Source organism: Dryobates pubescens, chromosome 5 (assembly GCF_014839835.1).
Source record: "Dryobates pubescens isolate bDryPub1 chromosome 5, bDryPub1.pri, whole genome shotgun sequence".
Taxonomy (NCBI): Eukaryota; Metazoa; Chordata; class Aves; order Piciformes; family Picidae; genus Dryobates; species Dryobates pubescens.
This window is the reverse complement of record NC_071616.1, coordinates 21,170,062-21,194,953: the sequence shown is the minus strand read 5'-3', so window position 1 is coordinate 21,194,953 and position 24,892 is coordinate 21,170,062. Positions and strand designations below refer to the sequence as shown.

Sequence of the window (24,892 nt, the reverse complement as noted above, 5' to 3'; positions counted from 1 at the left end):
TAACAACACCGAAGAGCCTGGTAATCACTGACAGTAAGAAACGACAGCATGACACCACCCAAAAAGTTTCCTAAAAAGTCTGCAATGAACAGTCTTGAAATGGTGTCTTAGCAACAGTCAGTGAAATACCTTGTGATTTTTTTTTAATTAACATGCAGAGAATATGAAATTGATTTTCAACTTGCAGAAAGTAAATATTGCTTTGAATTAAAGTAACTGATATAAAAGCTCAGAATAAAAATTAGTATATTAGCCTAAATCCGTAACTGGCAAAATGAAGCTGTCCACATACTGATAAGAAAACATACAGGCCCGAATTTCCCTCATTTAAAATTCCCAAGTATGTGGTGCACAGTAACACATTGTTTTAAAAAAAGGAATATTTAAAGAAAGGGAAAAAAGAAAGAAAAAAAAAAAAAGAAATCTTTTGCTTCTGCACAAAAGCTGCCTACTAAATATTAGATAGATCAAGAAGGATCTTCAAATAAAAGCAATCTAATGTGCGATCATTCTAGAGCTGTTTGTAATTTCCTACAAAAGAGGACAATGACTAGCCCAAAAGCAGAATGTAAGGCTACCCTGGTCACCCGTTTCATCTGTAATGGAAATTTCCTTGGTTAGAAATACTCACCAACTGAAAAGGTTGGGCTACCATACAAAGAACAAAATACAGAACAAAGATGTTTATCACCACAGATATACCAACTTTTATCTGCTAAACTCTTAAAAACCTTGCTTCACTACTGAGCAAAAGTAAGTGTAGAAAAAGGGGATTACCTGGGCGGAACTGCTTCACCACAACAAAGCACTGCCGGGAAGTATTAAAGATCAGGATTGACACACTGAGGAATAAGACAGAAAACAAAAGATCAATGCATTGTGATGGGCTAATGCAGAACTATTAAACTTACATCTTGTGAATTTAACTACATAAATACATACAAGATTTATTGCTAAAGCCACAATGAAACAAGATTCTTGTCAAAATCCACCAAGAGGGATAGATATTGGGTTGTGTTCCAAAAGTCCAGGAGAATTTACCCAAAAGACACCTGTTTCTCCTGCCATGCAAAGTAAACCACCAATCATTTCCTTCTCCTCAACAGAATAAAAAAAAAAAAGGTTCATCTCTAGGAACATCACTACTAGGCAGTAAAATCCCTAAAAATAAACAAGCCCCTTATGTCAGTCCCAGATTAGGATAGTAACTCATTCAGAGCCAGAGACTTCTGTTGTAAGCACAGAGAATCTGTGGCTATTTGCTGAGCTTGGGCCTTAAAAGACACCATAGAATCCAAATTTTGTACAAATTTAAACTAGAAGGAGTTTTAATTGCCACCACATTGAATGGTTTAAAGGTCACATTTTAATCTTCCTCCTGTCCTCTTTGGTTGTCTGAAATACAGGACGTAGGGAAACCTGGCAGACTGAGTATTTAGAAATGCTCTGTTAAGTGCGGAGTACTGATATTCTCTCCTCATCTAAATTACTCTCAGAAAAAAGCAGCAAAGCAGACAAAAGTCTCTCTCCTGCAAAAGCATGTGTGTATTTTGCTCATTACCATGGCAGCATTCTCTCATTTGTTATGCCTCACTGTATGCAACTGGAAAGTTAATTCATTATTCTATGAATTCTACAATAGACCAGACCAACAATGGCATATTTGCAGAGTTGAGTCAATCTTTCAACTTTCCTTGTAAAAGAGCTGTGTATTTATTTTCAGTATTTGATTTAATAATGAAGTCTCAAGCTGCCAGATATTTGATGACTATTAAAAGTAATGCTAATGTTTATTATAACAACAAATAAAAGCCAAAACAGAAGAGAGAAGCTGAGATGTTAACATTTATATACATGGTTGCTGTTCTCAAAGACCTGTACTGTATATTGATGGCTTCCTATCCCAGGAGATGTCGTTTGCAGGCAATTCTAAACCAAAAGTTTTAGCCTTCAGTGAGGCTGGAGGAGAACACTCACTGTTTACTGGTGTGGGGGTTCTTTCTGACCTAACACTAGAATATCTGGGAGTTACGGTGCAGGTTACTAGAAGAAATGAAGTTAAACCACAGCTTACAACATTTTAAAGTTTATTGATGTATTATTCATTGATGTTTTTTCTTTCCCTTTGCATGACAGGTCCTCTCCCCCAAAGTGGTACTGTCTGAGGGTAGGGAAAAAGGAATTACTGCTACTGAACCCTTTGGGTTTTGCCCATGGCTTGAATGATGCACACTGCCTGAAACTGGAGACAGCAGCAGTCAAAAGCTGAGGTTAAAGAGAAAAAAGTCCCTGAAGCATACAGTTGCCCTTTTCTTTACAACCACTACTCCAGGCCCAGTCTTTCACTTGGCTTGCCTTCTTCAGCATATCTCATTAAATAACTCATACCAACTAATTAAAAATGGCTCAGCTATTAGACATTATTTTTTTTTTCATAAGAGTCAATCACTTGAAATTTTTATGGAACAGATGGGAAAATTAAAAACAATCTGTCAGAATTAGAGAACAAGATCAAATTAAGCTGGAAAGGAGTAGCAGCAAGTTATTACAATTGTCTGCTTCTCACACCATCTTGAGATAAGAGGGTACAGAAATGGCACAAATCTGTAGAACTTTCTATTTAATTACGTCTAATTTTCAGAGAGACTGACAAACAATTTTGAACATAAATTTGCATTTTTTAACAAATCACAACAGACAAGTTCTAATATTTCTTGTCAGAGTTGGAGAGCCATAGAGAAAATATTTCAGAATTAGACCTTCTAAGGAGTGTGACATTACAAATGCCGTTTGGTATGGCTTATATCACAAGAAACTATGTAACGTTAAATATTTCTACAGGCCTGTAACTTCTGAAAACCTGTCTGAAGCTGCCATCAGTGCAGTTATTTGAGTATAACAAAAACCTAGGGCAGAGTGTTCAACTGCTCTAAGTGGAAAATCCCCTGAGCCACTGCAATCAATGGATTTCATTATTACTGCAATGACCCAAATATGTAGGTTCAGCAATTTGGACTGTCCTGTAAGATGATGGAAGTATTTATCTTCTGGAGTTTTAAATCATCATACAAAGAATTCACTACAAAACTATTCTGAGATTACTCTTTTTACAGATGATACAGTCCACCAAAAAGGACCACTACAAAAGCAGATTCAAATAAAGCTTTAAGTGGCATTATACCACAGGACATTAAAAAGGTATTGGATGTTTCAAGGCAATTCCCTTTAAAATATTGCAACTAATTCTGCTTTAGAACTGCATATATTAATCTATAAGCTTTAAAGTGATCAACAAAGATTAAATAAAACGTTACATAAAAAAATGAAAACATTCACAATGACTTTTGGGGAACACCAAAAATCCATGGTTCTGATAGGGGGGAACATTAGTGTGTTTCAAATCACTACAAGATGATAAACAATGCCCAAGCTGCCTGTTATCAGAGAAAAATCATGCAGAACTACTAGAAGAAAAAAAGAAAAAAAGTCAAATTTCCTAAAAAAGGTAGGAATCTTATCAAAGAATTTAATCTGACACGGACATCAAAGGGCTTCACCTGCCCTTCTTTAAAAAAGGGGCACAAGACTACTTTTTTGTTGGTTTTTTTACAAGGGAAGAGAACGGTCAGATGTAAAAAGATCATGATGGATCCCAAACTAAAATCTATACCTTAAAAACAAGCTGTAATGCATCTGCACAAATGAAACTGACATCTTAGGCCTGCCAACCTTTTCATTGTGGATGGCTGATTATTACTTTTTACTATATTCAACAGTTGTACATCTTTGCTGGCTATTCCTCCAGCAGCTGGACACTCAGGGAATTGCTGGTACAAAAGGAGAGGTCATTAATGCAAATGCAATGCCACAGAGCCACAGACCTGCACCTGGGAATCAATGAGTACACAGCATAATTGTTGCACAGAGGTATCACATTTGACACTTGCCCCTTCCAATGGGCTTGCCACCTCTGTAAGCAAGAGGTGGCTGAGAAGAAAATTCTTCAAAATGCACTCTGTGTGACATTCTGGTGATGTAATTTGCTTCTGTAAGTCACATATCATCTCAGACTAATGCAGGAGACTGGGATGCTCTACACTGCATCTTTCAGTGGCTGCATTAGGAACTACCACTCACCAGAAAGACAACATAGTAAGATATGACTCAGGTTTGTACTGTGTCTTCCAGGGCTGGTTAAGATCACTGCCTTCTGCCCAGCATCTCCTTGGTTTCCTCCTGCAGTAGTTCCTGCTCACTTTATACAACAAATCACTACTCTAGTTACAGGAGCATGTAAACTGGTTACTGTGCAATAATGTAGGACATGATTCTTTCTGTAAAAATAGGCGCAATTAGGGTAGCCTGAAAACATTTTAAGAAAGATATATACCTAAAATGTCTACGCAGACCAGCTAAACTGTACTGATGCTTTAAAGCATGTCTGTTCTTGGTATCTAACATAGTATTTTCCTAAATACACAATTCCAACTATTCAGTCAAGGACCTCACACACCATTTAAACATTGAAACTTCAAAGAAAATCCTCACTGAAATAGGTAATGTCTGTTTCACTTTCCCAAAAGGCCTAAGTCAATGTGCAGAAATTACATACAACTGACCCACGGACATCTTCAACAGATGAGTCCAGAATCTTAATTCCTCCTCCACTTTTAAGACTCTCACTGGAAGAGAAGGTATGCACCTGAATACAAGCTTTAGAGTTGAAACACGTGTTAGAAGAATTTAGAAAATTACTCTGCTGTGTGCCAATGGCCTAGAAAACTATTCTCCAATTTTATTTTATTTTTCATTCCTCCAACATAGTACAGCGCTGTATTTATTGACCTCCTGCAAACATTTATATAGAAATACTGGTAAAACTTCACACACTCAAACCTGAGAAAGGAATGTGGCATTTCTAGGAGCGATGTAAAAAATTCAGCATTTGACCACAGCATTTACAAAGTAAGAGGATAGATGAAAACTGACATCCTGTTAAAATGTGCAAACACATACGGAGGGACAGAAAGCTAATTCTTCTGAAATATGACCTAGCAATTAAGATCAGCGAATGAGTGTTCCCAAAGCTAGAAGAACACGGCCTCCCAGAGCTCCAATACTTGAAGGAAGGCGGAGGGGGTGGGGGTTTGTTGTTCTGGGTTTTTTTAGGGGAGTGAGGAAGTAGGGGTCCTGGAGGGGTTTTGTGATTGCCTTTGCACGGAATGACCTTAATGTGTGCTTTACAAACATGAGTTTGCAACACAAAAAAATGATTTTTTAAAAAAAATCACATAGAAAAGGACAAAATCCCCTTGAGTTTCAGTGAATGAAACAAGACTCTTAAGGCTGGAGAGGAGGACTTTTAATGACAATCTTGTATTAATACTACAGCATTCTAAGTAACTGATGAGGTAGTACAGGAAAAGAAACTGATTTTCCTTTGCTTGTTCTAAGAGTAACTCAAGATCTCCTTGTGCCCAGTATGGGTATGTGCGTGTCACACACAAACTGTGATCAGAATTGAGCAACGGCAGATAAAGCAACTGAAAAAAACCTGATGTTAACATTGAAAGCCAGGGCTTCCCAGCAATTAAACTCCGGCACTTCCACCTACTTTTAAAGGATAAAACCTCAAAATTAGTTGCAAGTCTGTAATATTGTTGGCACTGCTTAGAAACAACAATCTCAGATGCAGAGTGGATAAGTAATTTAGGAAGTAATGCTAATTGATTTTTTAAAAAAACCCCAACAAATAATGCAAAAGAAAACACCAACACCCCCCACACCCCCCAACACTATCAGAGCATAATTACCATTCTCAAAGAAGACAAAAAAGAAACACAGAAATGGTATGCAGGAATAAAAGCAAGTAATTCACTTAACCAGTCCACTTGACTCTCAACAGGTATTTGTTATTAAAAATCCTTTTTATAGAATCAGAAGAAAATCAAATGGACCATGCAACCACAGAAGTATTTAGAGAAATATTCATCTCACTCAGAGTGTCTATGAATATAAAACATATGTGCAGTACTTTTGCCTATGTGGCTCACAAGGGAGAAAATGTCTAGGAGCAAAGTTATTAAGAAAATAAATAAATCATCCAGAAATACAACAATTATTGTAGCTTCAAAGCATAAATTTGTTTTTCTTCTTGAAGTTATGTAAATTTGGCTTTCTTTACTCATACAATGTTGACAAATTCACCTTCTATATTGTTTTCTACATCAAGACTACAATTACTTCTAGTCTTTTAAAATTATTGTGTTTGAGAAACATCTCAGATCAGGATATGAATGAGTCTCCTTTCCTCAACCAAATCAGAAATGACTGTGCTTGCAATTTCAAAGTGATAAGCGACCCTCACCCCACCCCCCAGATTGCTTGAGACGTAACAATCAATTCTTTGGGAGGATTCATCCTTCAGGAGGGTCTACTCCATCTAAAGTTGCTTCAGAATTATTTTTTGTGACAGTGAGAAAGAATTGCACATAGCCCATGTCACTTCTGTATTCAAATTAACCATCCATTTCACAGCTGGGCATGTCCCTGAAAACTTCTAACACAACCCCTAAAGTGCTGTCTTCTTCCTTTTATCAGAGCAGCACCCAGTATCTTAAGCCAGAGAAGTCCCTTCTTTTTCAGAACAGACATGTAATAAAGCTATACCCTTTGATTACTCTCCAGTGCAATTCCTTCAGTTTCCCAGAGCTTTAACTATAATGCACATAGTCCTCAGATTAACTGTGTGTGCTTGCACAACCCTTACTGGTTCATTTAAGTCTTCCTTCAAAGCACATTACATTTTTCAAAGGGCTACATCAATCCAATTGGCTGCTTAAAATGCAGCCTGTTACAAAAGCAAAGCTATAAGCTCCTGAGAAAAACATTCAGCCTTTCATACTAATCACAGACAACATGGATTTGGTAAAAGATAATTAGAGACATCTACAAGACTTCGGTATACTGATTAAATTTGAATGCTTTCTCCAGCACAGCTTAAACATTTAAGCAAAATCGGAATGAAGTGACGAGACATGCATGCTTATGAAAAGAAATGTTACCTTGGAAAAAATCAAAGAGAAGATTGGTTTCAGTAAACAGAACTGCAGCAGGAAGTTGTTCATGACACCATAAAGTGCGAAGCATATGTTTGGTTAATCATCAGACTGGTGGAAGAATCAATTAAGAAGTGCTAACAAATCCATACACATACAGTTTTAAAGCACAATCTCCATCTACTCACAAGGTGGTTATTTGTAACCAACCAGAGAATATGATGCAGGACAACTTCTCTGGAATAATCAATCATCCCAGCACTCTGTTTTTGTATAACAAAGAATAAAACAGAAAGTAAATTCAGCTGCAAAATAAACGAGACATCAAAGCACGTTGCTCTCAATAACATTCTTTAAGTGTCATATCTTGGCCTGTATCCCAGGATACCCTGGAAATGACATATTGCATCTCAATGGGATTCTTTCAACAAAATATTTTAATAAATAAATTCAGGTTTTATGATAACTTATTTGGCTAAATAAAGCTTTTTGGGCATTATGTGCAACAGATGTCAAAGTCTGATGGGCTTTTGTCCCAATTCCTAATTATTTGTGAAACTGCCATTTAAATAAAGCTATCACATAATAATACCAACCTATAATCCATCAAAAAGGCGTAAGAATGACTCCACTCTGAGATGGCAAAAATCTAAGTTTTAAAACAGTAACAGGTATCAAAGCCAGCTGACTAAATAAAAACCTTGAGTGTTCTGCTCTAGCTAAAGCAAGGGACAAACCACCAAACTTAGTATTAGCTACCAAAAAATAAATATGAAGTGAATAATATTGTTTTGCCAGGTAGAAATGTATAGTCTCACTACCATTATTGAGAAGGATAGCTGAGAAATCGGCAGTTCCACACATTTAACCTAATTTCCCTTTCCTAGAATAATAATGGTTTCAAAAGTTTCCTCTTTCCCAAGAGATATTTTCAGATAAATTTGTAAAAATATAGGCTCCATGGTTTTGGAACATTTCCTGGCTTTCATAAAATTATTTTTACCAATCCCAAATGCAAGCTGTGACCACGCTAATGTCTGTAGAGCACATAAAAACTTTTGGCAATCTTCAGACAGAACAAGTTTGTTTCCAAACTTGGAAGCAAAGGGATGACTTTTCATTAGATATTAATTCAGTAGATATTAAACACATTCACTTACTTTGTATATTATTGCAAATACTAAAAAAAAGAAAATTCTAAAGCTGTAAAAACAAGATGACTCTAATCTGGATACCTGAAACTTGTATTTAGAAATTTGTGACTAATCAGCCAATACTCTTCTGTACCTGCTAAGAATTTTTATGAATTCTGGTTTTAAAATCAGACAAACATTTAACTTCCCAGTGAAACAATGCCCCCAGTAAAGATTTTTGGCCATTTCACTCTATTTCAGTGAAACAGCTGGCAAGAGTTTATATGCTATATGGTGCTTCCACATCACACACTTAAAGAAGTGAAATGAGAATCTGAAAATCTCGCTTTTGAGTCTGTTTTTTTTTTTTTTCTCCAATAACTTTACAGCATAAAGGGCTTTTTTTTTTTTTTCTCCTCCTCATTGCTATGTTATTTTTTTTTTATTTTATTTCATTTTTTAGATTGGGTCCCAAGGTAACAACATCTTAAAAGGCAGCAAATATGCCTGCATAATTCCTGGCACTTAAGTAGATGATCTGTCAAGTCTTCATTTAGAAAAACTCCCCAAAATGAAGCCCAAAACCCCCATAAGCATTTTATTTGCAAACATCATATGCAAACAAATGGTGTAATTACTTGGGTTGAAGGAAACTAATAGGCTACTACATTTTTTTCCTCCTAATAGAAGGAAAAATATAATTATCCTGATATCATCCTTGATACCAAGTCTAGACCTGAGTGTTTTCAATGACTGATTACAAAACCTGCCTTATCTCCTACTGGTAAAAACAGTTTCTTAGTGTTACATTTAAAAAATACTTTCCACATGAGGCACCACTTTCTGTTCTGTCATTGACTGCTGATGAAATTGCATGTTTTCAGCCTGCTGTATAGAATTCCTTTACATTTTTGTGATAAGTAGTAATTTCTCTTTAGTTTTGTTATCCTTCGCATGAACGTGCCCAGCCATCATTACCTTCTCTCAGCTATTTTTCCCCTAAACTTTTCATCATTTTTGTTGGTTGTTGAACTACATCCAGTTTATTTTAAACAGTGCATTATCTTCTGCATTATATTTGAAGACAGTCAAGAAAATCCCACACTATTTGACTCCCTGGAGGAGACAGTACAAAGACAGCCTGGGTTTAGAGCACAACAGCACATCACTGCACACAAAAGGCACTTGCCACCCAAGATACTAGATTTTTTTTTTAACCTATAAAGATGTTTAAAAGCTGTATTTTAGCCATTTTTATGTTACTGTGATAATTCTTGCACAAAGGAAGCATCTGAGTTAAATTTCATGGTGTCTTATAATACACTAGGACATAAACCAGAAAAACACATACAGGATTAAGTTTCCATAAAGCCCAAATGATCAGGCATATGAAACAAGAGAAGGAATTTAATCCACTCCTATAATGTAGTCAGGGCACATGACTTCCACCCTGTTTCCATAGCTGCCTGTTACAGCCACCAAACCAGAATAGCAACCCTGGCTCCTTCAAGCCACTTGCATGGCTCTAGTGACCCATCACCTGGCCAGCTCTCATAGCCAGGGCCAAGGATGTGGCAGGCTCCTGCAGCAGCTCTTCAGTGGCACCATTTAATGCTACCCCCCCGTGCCACCACACTCCCCAACTTCAGTGGCATGCAGGAGTCAGCATTCAGCCAGGTAACTCTAGACTTACTCAGAGTGACTGGTTGAGTATATTCATCTTGCTACTCTGAGTTATGCTCATTTTTAACTTGCCTTGAAAACCTCTGTTTAACCCCAGCACTGATATCTGTAGAAGACAACACGCTGAGGGGCAGATTGCCTTGATTTCCTTCACCCTGCAAACTCCCTCCTGATGGAAAATAACACTCTTCAGTTGTCTTTGTACTAGATAAAATATAAAGCCTCTTTTCTGAGCAAACAAATTAAATCAGGAATTAATTTGTTTTAAATGTGAAACCAAATAATCTCTTTACTTAAATAGAAGCCAATCTTACAAGGCAGGAATATTATTTTCTCGTCTTTTGGAGAAAGGAGAAAACATTTAAAGTTTCTTTTCCATTAAGAATTTTTAAGCCAGGAATTATTAATGAGACATTGTGACACGCTTTTGTAGGTAAAATCACAGCATAAAAAGGGTACAATGCACATGGAGAGCTGTAAGTTTTTTAGTCCAAATGTCTTTTCCTTGGCACGTGATATTTTGAGAGTTGAGAAGAATTCATACAACAAACTTGCATGCAATTCAGTCTCCTGAAATTTGTTTTCTTCTAAAGGTACTGTGAATTTTCACATTTTTAAAATAGAAAAGTAGCCGTAATTTTGCTTTACACCCATTCACAACACAACTGGAAAGCTGTCATTTTACTTGCCAACTAGCAAAATGTATGGTTATGTTTCTATTACTCAAAGCACAAAAGTGAGCACATGACTGTACACTAACTTTAATGTGTTCCCAAATTATGACTTTTAGAAGCCTTGAATCTCTTTAAGAGAAGTTGCTGAAACCAGAAACTAACTTGGTCTATTGCTTTCTAAAGTAGATGAATGTAAAACTTAAGTATTACATTTCAGGCTTCTATGGCACTAAATATAGCAAAATTAAGATGAGGGAGACTATAACTGGAACTGAGTTTGGGTTTAGAGAATAATGTTTTGTTACAGGCAGAAATGATTGCTTTGCATTACATTTCTATTTCTGGCAGAAAATCACCATAAATTTGCAGAAGGAAAATGTCTTCCTGATTTTTATTTTTAATAGCAGTGACCTAAAAAAAAATAAATAAAAAATTAACTCCTTTGCCTATTGCAAGTCACACAACCACAAATTGTTCTGATAGACCAAAGTCTTAAGACCTTTACATCTCTTACACTCCTCTTTGATTTTCATAAGGATGCCTTAACAATAAACACATACAACAGTTCAGTATTCTGAAGAAAAATAAACTTCCTTAGAAAAGCAGGCAGTGTATGAAATAACTGCAGAAAGTATCTTTTGCTGCATGTCACTGACTAACACAATGAGCCAGAATTATGTAACGTAAGTATCAGCTCAATAAACTTGTTCATAACCCCAATCAAAAGGATGTAACCAAGGATTTTAATTTTTCTTCATTCATTTTTGATAATCTTTACTTGTTGCTTCCAACGATGTAATAAAACCTTGCAATGAGCTCTGATACTGTTCATCTGTGTGTTTCAAAGGAAGATTAACCTAACTGCAGGACAAAAGCAATAGTAAACATGTTATTTTCAATACAAAAATGGCTTTTAAGTTGACAAAAAGTTCACAAATTTTTGGCAGTTGTCAGATGGGAACTCATTAAGTATTTAATATACTTACAAAAATCATAGAAACCTTCAGGTTGTAAGACACTTTTGGAGGTCATCTGATCCAACGTCCTGCTCAAAATCAGGCTAACAAGATTTTAAGTTAGGTCTGGTTTCTCAGAGCCTTGTTCAGTCAAGCTTTGAATTTTTCCAAGGATGGACAAAGCGTTCCAGGACTTAACTACTCTCCATGGGTATGTCTTTGTGTCCTGGGTCATCTCCTGTTACAATTTAAATCTAATTATGGTATGAAATGCTGTCTCTTTTGTCCGTAATGACACTCAGTTGACTTTGACAGCAGAGGGTTACAAAGTTTGCCTTGGTAACAGTTTATTGTGTCAGCAGGAATAATGTTGCACAAAACTTTTTTCTTTTCTTTTTTTCTCCTTTAAGTGGCATGGAGGGAGTAAGAGTAAGCAATTATTTGTTCATCATAGATTCTAAATTACTTAAAGCAAATGTGAATCCAGGATTGATATCCTAATTCTGAATTATCTTGATCTTAAGAAAGCTCAAGAGCCACACACTGTAGACCCAAGCCCAGATCTGCAATAACTAAGAAAAGAAAAAAAGATAATAATAATTCACCCATTTCAGCTTGTGCTAGTGTTATGCCACCTTACATAAGGTTAAATGATCTTGTCCTTCTCTAATATATAGTGAGATTTTTTTTTTAAGGTGACACACACTTCAGTACTACAATCCTCTTAGGCTTGTCTTTGCATAATTTCATCAGCTGTTCACCTGAACAGTTGGAAAGGATAAATTTATACAAAAATAACTTCATCTATCCTGCTAAATATTTTCCTGTATCATGACTCTATTCTGATACAAATCTATTGAATATGGGCTTATGTTGACCTCCTTTGATTCAAGGGAGAACACTAAGGTCCCAAAGGAACCCAGCACACAAGCACACTCAGAATGAAGTCCTCTGTAATCTTCAGCAATTAGACAGTGTGGCTTTTCCACATAACTAGCATCACAGCTATTCTATTAAAATATTCCATTGTAAGGAAATTTGAACCTGACTAAATCTGTCTAATAACAATTAGCTTCACATTCACAAACAGAATTATTTCCTATACAGAAAGTTCACATTATTACCTTTGGTGTCAGAAGTTTCACTGAATTTACTTCAGAAAGTGTCAGGCATTCAACAGTAGTCATTAGTTAGGATGGCAGCTGTTGTACATCTGAAGCTAACAAATGTTATGTGACCAGAGATGACTGGCGTGACATGTGGCCATAGCCTTTTCATACAGTTATGTTCTTAACTATTCTAAAAATGTCCACAAAGTCCTTCAGAAATACTGTTCCCAAGAAGTTTATCGCAAACCAGTCCTTCAATATTTGCACCCCCTCAATTAGTTGCACACACTCACACATTACCACAGAGCAATAAACTACAGTTTAAACAAAAATAGTAATACAAATTATTCCCCTGGAAGTCATGTTCTCAGCACTGCAACTTGAGGCTGGATTCACTTGCTTGAAAGGACTGGGCATGTATTAAATTTCCAGCAATCAATTATCATTTCAGCCTTTGTATCTGTGATCATAAATTCAGGCACATGCCCATATGGATAAAGTGCGAAGACAGAACTGTCTTCCAGGCAAATTCCAAAAGCAAGACTGAAGTTCTGTATTCAAATATCACTCCCTTCTCTGTCCTCATTCTCAAGCAGGCATTTTTTGTCTATCTAATATTTTCCAATTATTCCTGGAACAAAACCTTCATAACAGTTATGCTGATAAAAAGTATGGCCATCACTTTATGTTGATCCCAGATACCTACACACAAAAAGACTCACTGTAAGGATTTAGAATTTTCCAATGGGGATGAATTTACAAAAATTACATTGTTTTTACCTACTTATTTGATTTAGAAGAATAATAATGTCTCTCAGTATGGTGCTGGTTATGAGTCACACCTTCTTTTGCCATTAGTGTTTTGCTACATTTTTTACATTAAATAGATTTAGAAAAGCTTTTTCTAGGCAAAAGTTGTTACCTTTTATTTTAACTTCTAGTACCTGAATTTTAAGTGACTACATTAAATATTTTTACTTTTATAAAGGACACATGCATATTTTAGTATTTAATAACCCTGAGACTGGGTCTGTTTCATATATAACACATTTGTTATAGTTTTGCATGAACTGATCTTTGAAGTCCGGAGTTCACTGCTTTTCTTCCCTGATAGGAGAAATACAATAGGAAAGACAGAACAAAGTTGCTACCCATGCATTTCTTCCCTTGTCTGAGAAGCAGGGTTTGGTGTACAAAATGCAGAGCCTGAAAGGCTTCAGGCTTTCATAAAGTTACTTGAATTGGGCTGTGCCTTAAACATCCTTTTATAGCAGTGGTGGAGAGGATTAAAATAAAAAAGTTCACATAATACTAGGATTTACTCAAACACAAAACGGAATCTCTACTGTATTCCAAATTCTTGCCAGTGGGGGAAGCAAGCAAACACACACACACACACACACAGAATCCCCAAACAATAAACAAACAAAACCCTAACCAGTACAACCATAACTTCCGACTGCTTTTTAACAGTCTTTATATTAGGGCAATACCTGGGACTGTGTATGCACAGGTGAGAGAGTATGGTCACATACTTGGAACTAAACCATTTAATGGCACAAATAACAACAGGAGTAAGTACATGGGGAACAGAGTCCTTCCTTCAGGTGACATACTCAAACTTAAAAAAAAGCAAACATCATACAATCCAAACCATCTTCTATGCAATTATTAAAATGTACAATACATCATATGGAAAAATCCTCCTATCTAAAAAGCCAAGCACAGACAAAATTAACTGAAAATATAATAAAATATGGGAGATTGTAAAATTTTGCTAATACTGTCTACAACACTAGAGAACTACCTGCAAGTATTACACAAGAGGGGAGAACTGAAGAAGAAACGGGGGGGGAAAAAAAGACTCCACATCAGGAAGATTTGACCAGTGGAACAGAATACAGTGTGAAACAACATGAAGACAAAAGGAAATAATGTGATTCCATCTGTTACCTGTCATGTGTCCTCATAAAATCCCAGAACTTCTTAGTGCCATTCTGGGGGAAAAGAAAATAAATACCTCCATCAGCAAAATTATTTCCAAGTAAAAAATTTCTATAATGAAATTCAACACATTTAACAGGCACTTCTTTGAAAACTTGGTATAGGTAGTTTTATTTAGGCAGTCATAATTCTGGATCTTGAGTCAGTATTATAGATGTTCCAGAACTCTGTAAGGACAATTCAGAATTTCAGATCTACAATATTATGCTAACAGCTAATTCAAGACTATAGTAATCTTTGAACCCAATGTTGGCCACAGTTATCAACTTCAGATGCCTAATCTCATCATTCATGTGCTAGGAAGCTACAAGCACCCAAGTTTTAACTAGCAAACCAAAAACCCCATAGATCTACATTCTTGCATATCTGGAAGTTGTCTTATCTTAGTACAGCTTGTACTTACCTCCTAACTAAACGCATTTGAGATCTAGGGAAAAAAAACCCATCCTTCCTGCTAACCCCTTACATGGCACAAAACAGTAGTTTTGTCCACAATACGCCTAACAAGAAGAAATCACACTCCATTCTACACAACAGGTGTTACTCTGCACTGCTGCTGGTCATGAGGATACTGTTTTAACAGAAGGCTTGAAGTCACAACATTCACCCAAGAACTGGGAGATAGAAAATCAATTATTTTCTTGAGATGGCCTGATTTCTGTCCTCTGCTGTCTTTAAAAGAGCAACATCCACTACAGCAGAGCTGAAACTGATCCCTGAAAACAAACATTATTCTACAGTTACAGTGAATACATACATACTTGCTTATATTTATATTCCATTTTCTATTATGACCTACACCAGTAAGAGAAACATGCATATAACTCTTCACCCTGCTTATTAGAAGTGTGATGGTATTTCTCAGCTGAAATACAAATCAAGAGATTTCATTCCTAGGTCAGTTTTAAAATTATATAAAGAGTCAATATGCAACCAGAAGCAATTCTTTTGGTTGACACCTTTATCTCATTAGCAAGGCAAAAACCAGACCTGCTGATAACCTACACACCTAAAATGTGCCTTCCCCCCTGCCCCCAACAAAAGCAGTCCATGCTGGCTATTACAAAATATGGTTAAATGGATAATCAAGCCCTGAGCAACTGGTTAATGATTTAAATCAGGTAAATGTGAGCAATGAAAGAATCAAGTTCAGTTGGTGGGTAAAGGTGCCAAGCAATATAGACAGGCCCTTCAGCTCTATTACAGATGTCATGGCTACCAAGTCCACAACAGCTGGTGGGGATTAGATAACAAGCACTCCGGTTCAGAGATAAAGCTCCTTCACTTTACAAGTTTACCAAGCTTTCTGGAAAAGTGACTGCTTGCTTGCTAGCTGGGTTTTTCTTCATGCCCACAACTCTAATCGTAAACAGTTGTTCCTCTAAAGAGAAACTCTAGTCTATTCTTCCATTGGTGTCTGCACGTATCTTCTGCTAGCACTGACAGGAATCAAATGTGTGCACCTTAGAAGAGAAACCCTGTCCTTGTTTAAATGAAACATAATTTTGGAAGAGAAATAAACTCAGCAAATTCTCAGTGTGAACTGAAGTTCCAAGTTTATTCCATCTGGTGAGAGGCAGAGGGACAGCTTTGAAAGGACTATGATACAACACAGAGTTGCAACACTTGAACTTAACAGCATAGGCTATGTTGTGTGGTAAGACAATCTAAGGTATTAAAAGTGCAAGATCCATTCAATCCTTTCATAGGTTCATTTCTACCTGTAAGACATGTATTTGTGGGTTTTTCTCTTGTTTGAATATTGCTGTGCAATTTGTCATTTGAGTGCTGGGAAACTGTGGACCAAGGATAATGTCTGCTGCATGTATATCATATTGTTTCTCCAGTTTCAACCTCCCCTTGTTCCAAACGGTCAGACATGCCATTGTCATCCATTCTCCCAGCATAGTGTTCACCTGGCAAAAAGGTGGGTGTCCAGCTTATGCAGAAGAATGTGTCTGAATTAAGGCTATTTTTGCTTCAATTTAGGCTATTTGTCCTATGATATTATTTCCTAATGTATGATCCCAGCAAAGATCTTTCCTGACTCTTTCCTCCTGTCACCATTTTCCAAATTATAGAACTTGATTGCTTTAGAACACTCATGAAAGGGTTTTAAATAGCTGAGGAAAATTACACCCTAGAGAATCATCCTTATCCAGATGGGATCCATCAGATCTGAATGACCTCTTCTCAAGGATGAGCTCCATTAGCATAACAGAATCTATCTCACAGCCATGCATGTAATTTTTAACAGAAAGTAAAAGAAGTAATTTAGTAAAAATAAATAAATAAATCAATCTGTATTTTCAATTTTCTTAGTGGCTGGGCAGCACATAAAGCATTTTCTCTAGAACATGACTTGATTAGTTTAAACCCCAAATTCAAATCCAGCCACAAGCTAAATTAATTAGAGTCTGTCCATTCAAGATATTGGCTATTACACACTCTGCCTGGACAATGTTTGTTAACTATTTTCTGCCTATATTAGAAAAAAAAATATTTCATATCATCAACCTGCACCTGTCCAAATAAATAAATCAATAAACAAATGAAACATTCCAACATGTCATTGTTTACAGTGGCAGAAACTCAAATGAGCCCCATTCATGCCCTATTGCCCAAGTCAAATGTAATTTGAACCCAACTGTATGGAGTTGAGTTTCTATTGTACCAAATGCCTGGTTCTTTCCTAACAGACTAGTATGAAAGCTGCTAATTATTAATAGCATGTAAACAGTTGCCAATGGTTCTTATGCTGCTTTACATACTTTACAGAACATTAATTCCAAGCTGTTTCTAACAATTTTATCAAGTTCTATGTAATATCTCCATCTCATCTTTAAGACAAAAAATATTAATTGCTGAAACTGATCAAGATTCATGCTTTTAAAAGCCAAGCAGCTATGATTTCTTATGAAACTGTTCCATTTCATATATGCTGGCCCTTGACAATGCACTCCAATCACCAGAGTTACAGAGAGCTGGAAAGAGTTAAAGGTATCGATGGCCAATACCACTTCCAAAAAAAGAAGTAGTATATTAGTGATATACAACAGCTCTCTGAAACACTTAATGCTCTTCCTTTTAATAAAAATATAGAGTTGCACTGCTGCAGAACAGTCCATTCTCTAATTTGTAATAAGGAACAACCAAAGTATCTCTCAATGAAGTGGGAAAAATAAATACAATTAATTGCTGGTAGATCTAACCAGTGATCATGAGAAGGAGAAAGGGCTGCATTATGATACCTGGGTAGGATTTAAACAATTATTCTTCACATAGAAAATGTGATGGTTTATAAAGGCAAATACATCAAAAGTGATTCATGGCAGTTTTTATTTGTTCAGAATAGCAGTTCTGACACTGCAACAGCCCTGTCTAACACATGCTTGATCTGGGAAATCTTTAATCCCAAAGTAACCACACTCTAGTTCTGTGATCAGGCTCTGTGATGCTGCAATGCTGAACTAGTGCATGTAGTATGTGTAAACTAATAAAGCTGTATTTCAGGAGAGGTAGCATGAGGCACAACTTCATTTCATATTACACAGAAGACATGACTCAAATCAGCACAAACTGTGCAAGAAAGCTGTATCAGGTCAGATGAGATATTAATCTTGCTTAGCATCCTGTCTCTAACAGTAAAAGGAAAATTTAAAAACAGAGAAAGTATACAGCAATGCCTCCCCAGAATACTCTTTCATGCCTTTGACAACAGGCAGCTGAGGGATGTCAGAAGATGATCCCTCAAAAAAGCATTCAAATTAAACCTAGTCCTACTCCCTTTGCTTTTTGAAGCATGAAGAAATGACCACTTCTATAATATCTGAATGCACGATAGTACGCCACAAGTCCTGCTCATCTTGTCTGTGAGACTGACTTGATAATGGCATTGACAACTTAGAATTACAACAGTATGCACCAGCTAGACAGCCTGCACAACAACTGAAGTGCTTTTGGCTCAACTGATTCCTGGACAACCATGCACTGCAAAAGAGCTCTCTGCTAGACAAGTGTTGACAGCGGATGCAAGTTCAGCAGATGTGACACCTACCAGCAGAGAGCTGTTTATGATGCCACCCATATTTGATCTCTACATTCTCCATCCTGCTTCTATCCTTGATATTGTTTTCCTAAGACTTCCTGCACCTGCTCATTGCCAAAATTACAGGCAGGAGCCTGTTCACACTGTCTGTTACAGATAAGTTGAGCTTGTCTACAACTTGTGACCAAAAGACCATTCTTGTCTCACCTACACTCTCTCTGTCTCTGGCTGAACTACTTTAAGAATCCTTGCAGCACAGGTATTGTTGTCCTCTGCTTTCCTACCCTACCTTAGGCAATACAGTGGCTGAACAACATGAGCAAAATGCCGTCAGGGTACCAAAACAAAGGGTGACTTTTGTTTACTAGAGAAACTTGCCTAAGACAGCCCAATTACTCTGTTGGGAGTTCAGATAATTAGACAAATAATTTATCTTGGATTTGCACTCATTTAGATGACTTCTTGTAATGAGCTTTGGACAGACAACATTTGATCAAAGCAGAAATGATCTTTGCAAGGTGTTGCCCAATGTTTATCCACAGAAAACTTCTGCTTGGACTGACAATGCCAAAGTGGCCAAGAACTGTAAATTCAAATAAAACCCAGCTCAGTTCTTACTTCCTATTACAGATCTTTGAGGAGACTGGTAACAGGCCATGTAGGCAGACTACTTAAAATGCTGGAGACATGTCTCCAAAATAAGCAATCTAGCTTCACACATGCCACTAAAAGAGAGGAAAAAAAAATCTGTCCATGACAATGATTAACTGCTTACTGTTTACATTACAGGAGAGACAACATGATGTTTGGCGACCCATTGTGAAACACACTAGACATATGTAGTGGGAACAGTTCCTGTTCACTGATCTTACAATTCAGTTAGAGCCCAGAGAAAACTTGGTGTAAACAAACAGAAGCAGTTAAGGAAAAATGACAAATACATTATGGTATAGATAAGCTACGTGCACAAGTTATGAGGGTTAAAATGACAAACAACAGTCATGATCCTCTAGCCTCTACCAGTTGGAAGGGGTTTAAAGCAGTCATCCAAGAAGTAAATGTTCCATGTTTGTGGGGAAAAAAAGATCCAACTTGAGGAGTTGAAGCAATTATAACAGAAAAATAATTCTGTCCTCATTGTTCCATTTACTGTTTCCATGCTCCTAAGACACAAAAGCAGTTAATGCCCTTAATGCAAAGGGATTATGACTGTTCTTCATGCAATAAAACAGTAACACTCTAAGTAAAGAAAAACAGATAAGAGAATTAATTGGCAAATAACGGTCTCAAACCAGAGTTAGCAAAGCCAAGCAAGTGTGCCGTCCCTGTTTAATGATTTACATGCAACAAAGCAGTAAAACTCCCTAGAGGAATAATGAGATTTTGCTTTTTTTCTGTTCTAAAAAAAAACAGGGGGGAAATAAAAAAAACCAAAACAACAAAAAACCCAACCCTTCAAGTTATGTGGGGATGTTTGTGTTCTTTTAAAAACACATGTAAAACTTTTCCATTGCACTCATTCTCACATTCAACCCTTTTTCCATCTACACAGTTCAGTACCTACACAGTTCAGTATCAATGTGCACAGCAATGCCTGTATCTGGAAATTCACTATGAATTCTCTTGTTAAGGTCTCTACTTGTTGCCCAGAACGGCATGGCAAGAGAAGATCAATTTGTCACTTTATTATATGGGTTTTCATCAGGTTAATCCAGATGAGCATCATGCCTGGGGAATCAAGTAACTGACTCATGAAAATGGACAAAAATCTGCTCCAACGTAACCAGCTCCTGAAGCCTCCTGCCACCTTAAGTGGTCTTAGCTTAATGCTTTTCAGTCATACTCACTTTTTAATGACCAATAGGAGCTACCAAGAGGTAAACTTGCAATAAAAGCAACCCAGTAATTCAGGACTTTTTGGTTTATAAAATGGGAAAACATGCCCTGAAGATAGGCATTAGCTGCTGCTTCTCCTTGACTCACAGTTGCTGGGCTAAACAGAGTGAACTTCCCCTATAGTAAACCGAGCAAGACAAGAGATACTGGATGCCAGCAGCAAAGTCCTCATCCCTCTGCATATGAATCTTTCCCTTCCCTTCTCTGTCTGCTACAGAAGTAGTACTCCTATCAGTGAAGATTTCATTGTAACATTCTTTTTTTTTCATCTTAATGGAATCTGATGTCACAGCTGCAGCAGTTTTCAATGGAAATTTATAATCTAATATAAACCATTTTGTGCCAGCTGAATTATTATTGCTATAACTCTTTGTATATATAATCTATACATAATGTTTGTTGATGTGTCTGCAAAGATATGCCCACAGAAGCTGTACTTTGAGGACAAAATTGGGATTGAATACGATATGCTTTTCAGTTTCCTGTCACATAATTAGTGATCAAATTAACTTGCACTGCCTGAATATCTTTCATAGTATTTTCAGCACTATGCCACACACAACAGTATGTAAATAAATAAACTGCCACAAATCCACAGTTTGGGAGCTTTTTAAAGAAACAAAGCATTATTAGTCTACATGATACTGTGAAACCTGCATGAAGAAAAAAAATAAGCTGAGAAAGGCAGCTAAAGCAAGTTTGGATTTGTGAAGTTTCTAAATAAAAATAAAAGTAAATACCTGTTACATATGGTTTAAAAGATTCAACTAGCTTGATAAGTTAGTGAGATGGATTTTTTTGTTTACAGCAGCCTGAGAGCTGCCATGCTCTATCCACCAAAAAAAAAAAAAACCAAAAAACCCCAACTGTGCAAAAGAACAGTCAAAATTTCAAGGACAATTCATGTTTAACTTTTTCATCTAAAAGAAAACCTCTGTCCTGAACAGCATATTATGCATATGAAATGTGTTTAAAATAATGACTTATCATAATTTTGTCTACTTTAAAGGTTTGATTTGTGATAATCAGGGAGAAAGCTGTCTTCTTTTTACGTAATTACAGACTTCAGAGAAAGTATTACATATATTTAAACATGAAAGGAAGCACTTTCAGACAGCATAAAACCATGCAACTCAATTAAAAAAATTAATAAAAATCAATAAAATAATTGTAATTTACAGAGGTTGAGTGGCTGGCCCTTTCTTATTTTGTTTTCCTTTTGGAGGTATACAACAGTATTAGGGCATTGTCTTATGCTTGGCTATCATACTAAATACCTACTAATTTAAATGCAGCCTTAGGGTGTAGATCCCTAAGAGTGCATGAAAAAAAAATCAATCAAAATCTAGGCTGCCCCTTTTGCTACCCCAGCTGCACATCTCTGCTCTACCTCTAACTCATCATTGCCATTTGTATAACTACACAGCAAGCTGGGCCTGGGAACTGATCTGATTAAAGAGCTCTACAATAAAACCCAATGAAAAAATTGGGTTTTGGTAGCCAACATGAACGTCGTGCCATTATACACATAACAAGTTTTTACCAATGGCAATTAAACAGAACAGCCTTGGCCTATTCAAAATTACTTCAAGAAGATGGAGATGTGTCTAATATGGAGTGTTCTAGAGAAAGGCACATGCACACTAAAAAGCCTCAATTACCATTTCAGTCCACACCCACCAATCCACTCCATCAGACTGCACACGCTGAAATAAATGAAGCTTCATCTTCAAAAGCAATTTGCAGAATTACTTGCTGATGTTGAAGAACTACTTCAAAAGAGTTTAAGTGTTATGGAATTTTACTGTTTTTTAAACAAGCTACTGTTTAAGCTCAAGAGGAAGGGGAGGGAGTGTTTGTTTTTTAAACAAAGCTTGTAAGATTTCATTACTGAACTATCCAGAATGTTTATTTTAAAAGTAGGATTACAAATAATGGCATTCTGCAGTTTTTAACTCACCCATACTCAAATGTTTCAGATCACAATGACTGTGTTAGTGCCTCTGTGGAATCTGTATCCAAAAATACATAATCTGATGATTTACAGCATTAAAAATTAGCATTCTATCTGAAGCACAAATACTATTGCTGGTAACTGGCTTTAATTGACAATATTAAAAAACACCTAGTAAGACTAAGCTAGCAAAGTTCGCAAGGACAAATCATCCTCTACACCAAAGAACAATGTGCCAGCTCCAGCTGACACAGTAGTTCCAGGCAGGGCAGGGCAAAGTTGATGCGACCTCCTTTACACTCATTCTATGTACAAGGATCTTGAACAAGAGACAGAAGTGCTCAGCTCTAAGTGACAGCAAAGTCTTTGAAGCATGGACTTGACTTCTGATCTGAAATTAGCTGGAAGACAAAAACGTACTTCTTTTAAAAAAATCATGTGTGCCAGTGGAGACCACACCAGGGATACCTCAAGAGACATAAAACCTAAGGTCATAGACTTTAATTTTTACAACCCATATCAATTTTCTCTTCAAAGTGAGGGTTATTCTGGTAGGAGTTTGTAATGAAACTGCAAACAGATGCTTATGGTAATAGAGTTTACTGTTCAAAGGTGCAATTTTTTCACACTTTAGGAGGTAAAATAAACAACGGAGAACGCATTAATTTATTCAACTGTTAGTGCAATACTGGGCCAAGCCACTTTGTTCATTTTATGTACATCAACTGCCAGAACAATTACAACTAAGATACTTGATGTGTAAGTAAACTTTCTCATATAATCCTCTGGAAGTTTACTTTTCAGGTCACAGTTTGGGTTTTTGTGTGTACTTTTCAACAATGGAGTTGTTGCAGTTTAGCTTGGCAAACAGCTATCAGTAAGATCACTTACCTTTGACAGAAATTTATAAAACACACGCATCAAGCATATGTAAGTACACTAAATTAAGTCAAATCTCCTTTCTGGCCTTGTTTTTATATTTTGAATACACATCATCATTAAGAACAATTGCATGTACATATCAAACATGCTTTACTCCAAGGCAAATACATAGTAGCACAGTGAAATCTATACCACAAAGAACAAAGATACAGTGCTTGCATTAACACGATATGCACTAAGGTCAAATGTATGACTTTTCTTACATCGTTTTACTGCCAGGTCAGCATGTAAGTCAAGGTTATAAGTTGAGATACAAATGGGGTTTTCCTAGTACTAAATTCACTCCAATTCTTCCTAATAGAACACAATATTATTGTACAGAAATCACAAAATTTAAAGTACCCAACTGGTCTTTCGTCTACTTGAATTCCTGTCATATTATTGAATTTGGCTGCATGTATTTTCCATTTTCACTGAACTGTGCTTTCCCTTTGAAGTCTGTGATGCCCTTTCTTATTTTGCACAGACAAAAGGAACATACACTGTTCATATTTATGAAATTACTAACACTACTTTTGCCATGCAGTTATAGTAAACATGAAATCTGAAACTTTGACTGATGTAGTTAAGGAATAGATTCCTAATACTTAAATGCATTGTAACAGAGAGTATAATTTACAAACTGTGTATTCGATTGATGAGACAGCAAAATACTTTTTTGTAAGTACTGTACTTTCAAACAGATGTATAACACATCTCACATACCCATACACATATCCACACTTGCTAAAAACTTGCACAGCAATGCCCATTTTTGTGATCTTTTCCTTATGCTTCTCTGTTGTTAAAGAAAAACTCTCACACCAAAATTACTACCAAAGGGACAAAAACTCAGGAAATGTAAACCACTGAGATTTCCTTTGCCATACTTTCTGCTTAATCTTGACTTAAACCAGCACTTCCATCAAAATAGTATCAACATCCCTTTCCCTGCTTTCTGCACAGTCTCCTGCTTGTAAACAGCAAAAACATTTCTGTGACCACATGCTAAGCCACGTTAAAGATGTCACCTAGTGACTAAACCACCTCAGCACAGACAGCTTCTCCAGGCCAGTCATGTTACCAATGCAAAAAAAAAAGTATGTGCCACACAAATGAGGGGACAATTGTACCTGTAATTTCATGTAATATTTTTGTTGGGTTTTGTACAAATTACAGATCCAGTAAACATTAATGAAAATGGAAACAAAATTTCCTGAACAACCTAAGAGGGTGTGAAACAGATCCAGGAGACATATTTGCTGGCTCCAGGTGAAAGGAATAGAATAGAATAGAATAGAATAGAATAGAATAGAATAGAATAGAATAGAATAGACAAGGTTGGAAAAGACCTTTGAGATCAAGTCCAACCCAACACCATCTAATCAACTAAACCATGGCACCAAGTGCCTCATCCAGTCTCTTCTTAAATACCTCCAGTGATGGTGACTCCACC

The 24,892-nt window shown here is 36.5% G+C and overlaps 1 protein-coding gene across 1 annotated transcript in view; it reads right to left on the bottom strand.

The window, feature by feature from the left end:
• The window catches only part of NUDT14 (nudix hydrolase 14), a 64,241-nt gene that overhangs the window by 22,967 nt on the left and 16,382 nt on the right, over positions 1-24,892 (bottom strand). The window contains exons 2-3 of the mRNA XM_054161752.1: positions 14,567-14,610; positions 778-842 (exon numbers count right to left, since the gene is read on the bottom strand). Of these exons, the coding sequence (XP_054017727.1) occupies positions 778-842; positions 14,567-14,610 (109 nt within the window). The remainder of the gene's footprint in view (positions 1-777; positions 843-14,566; positions 14,611-24,892) is intronic.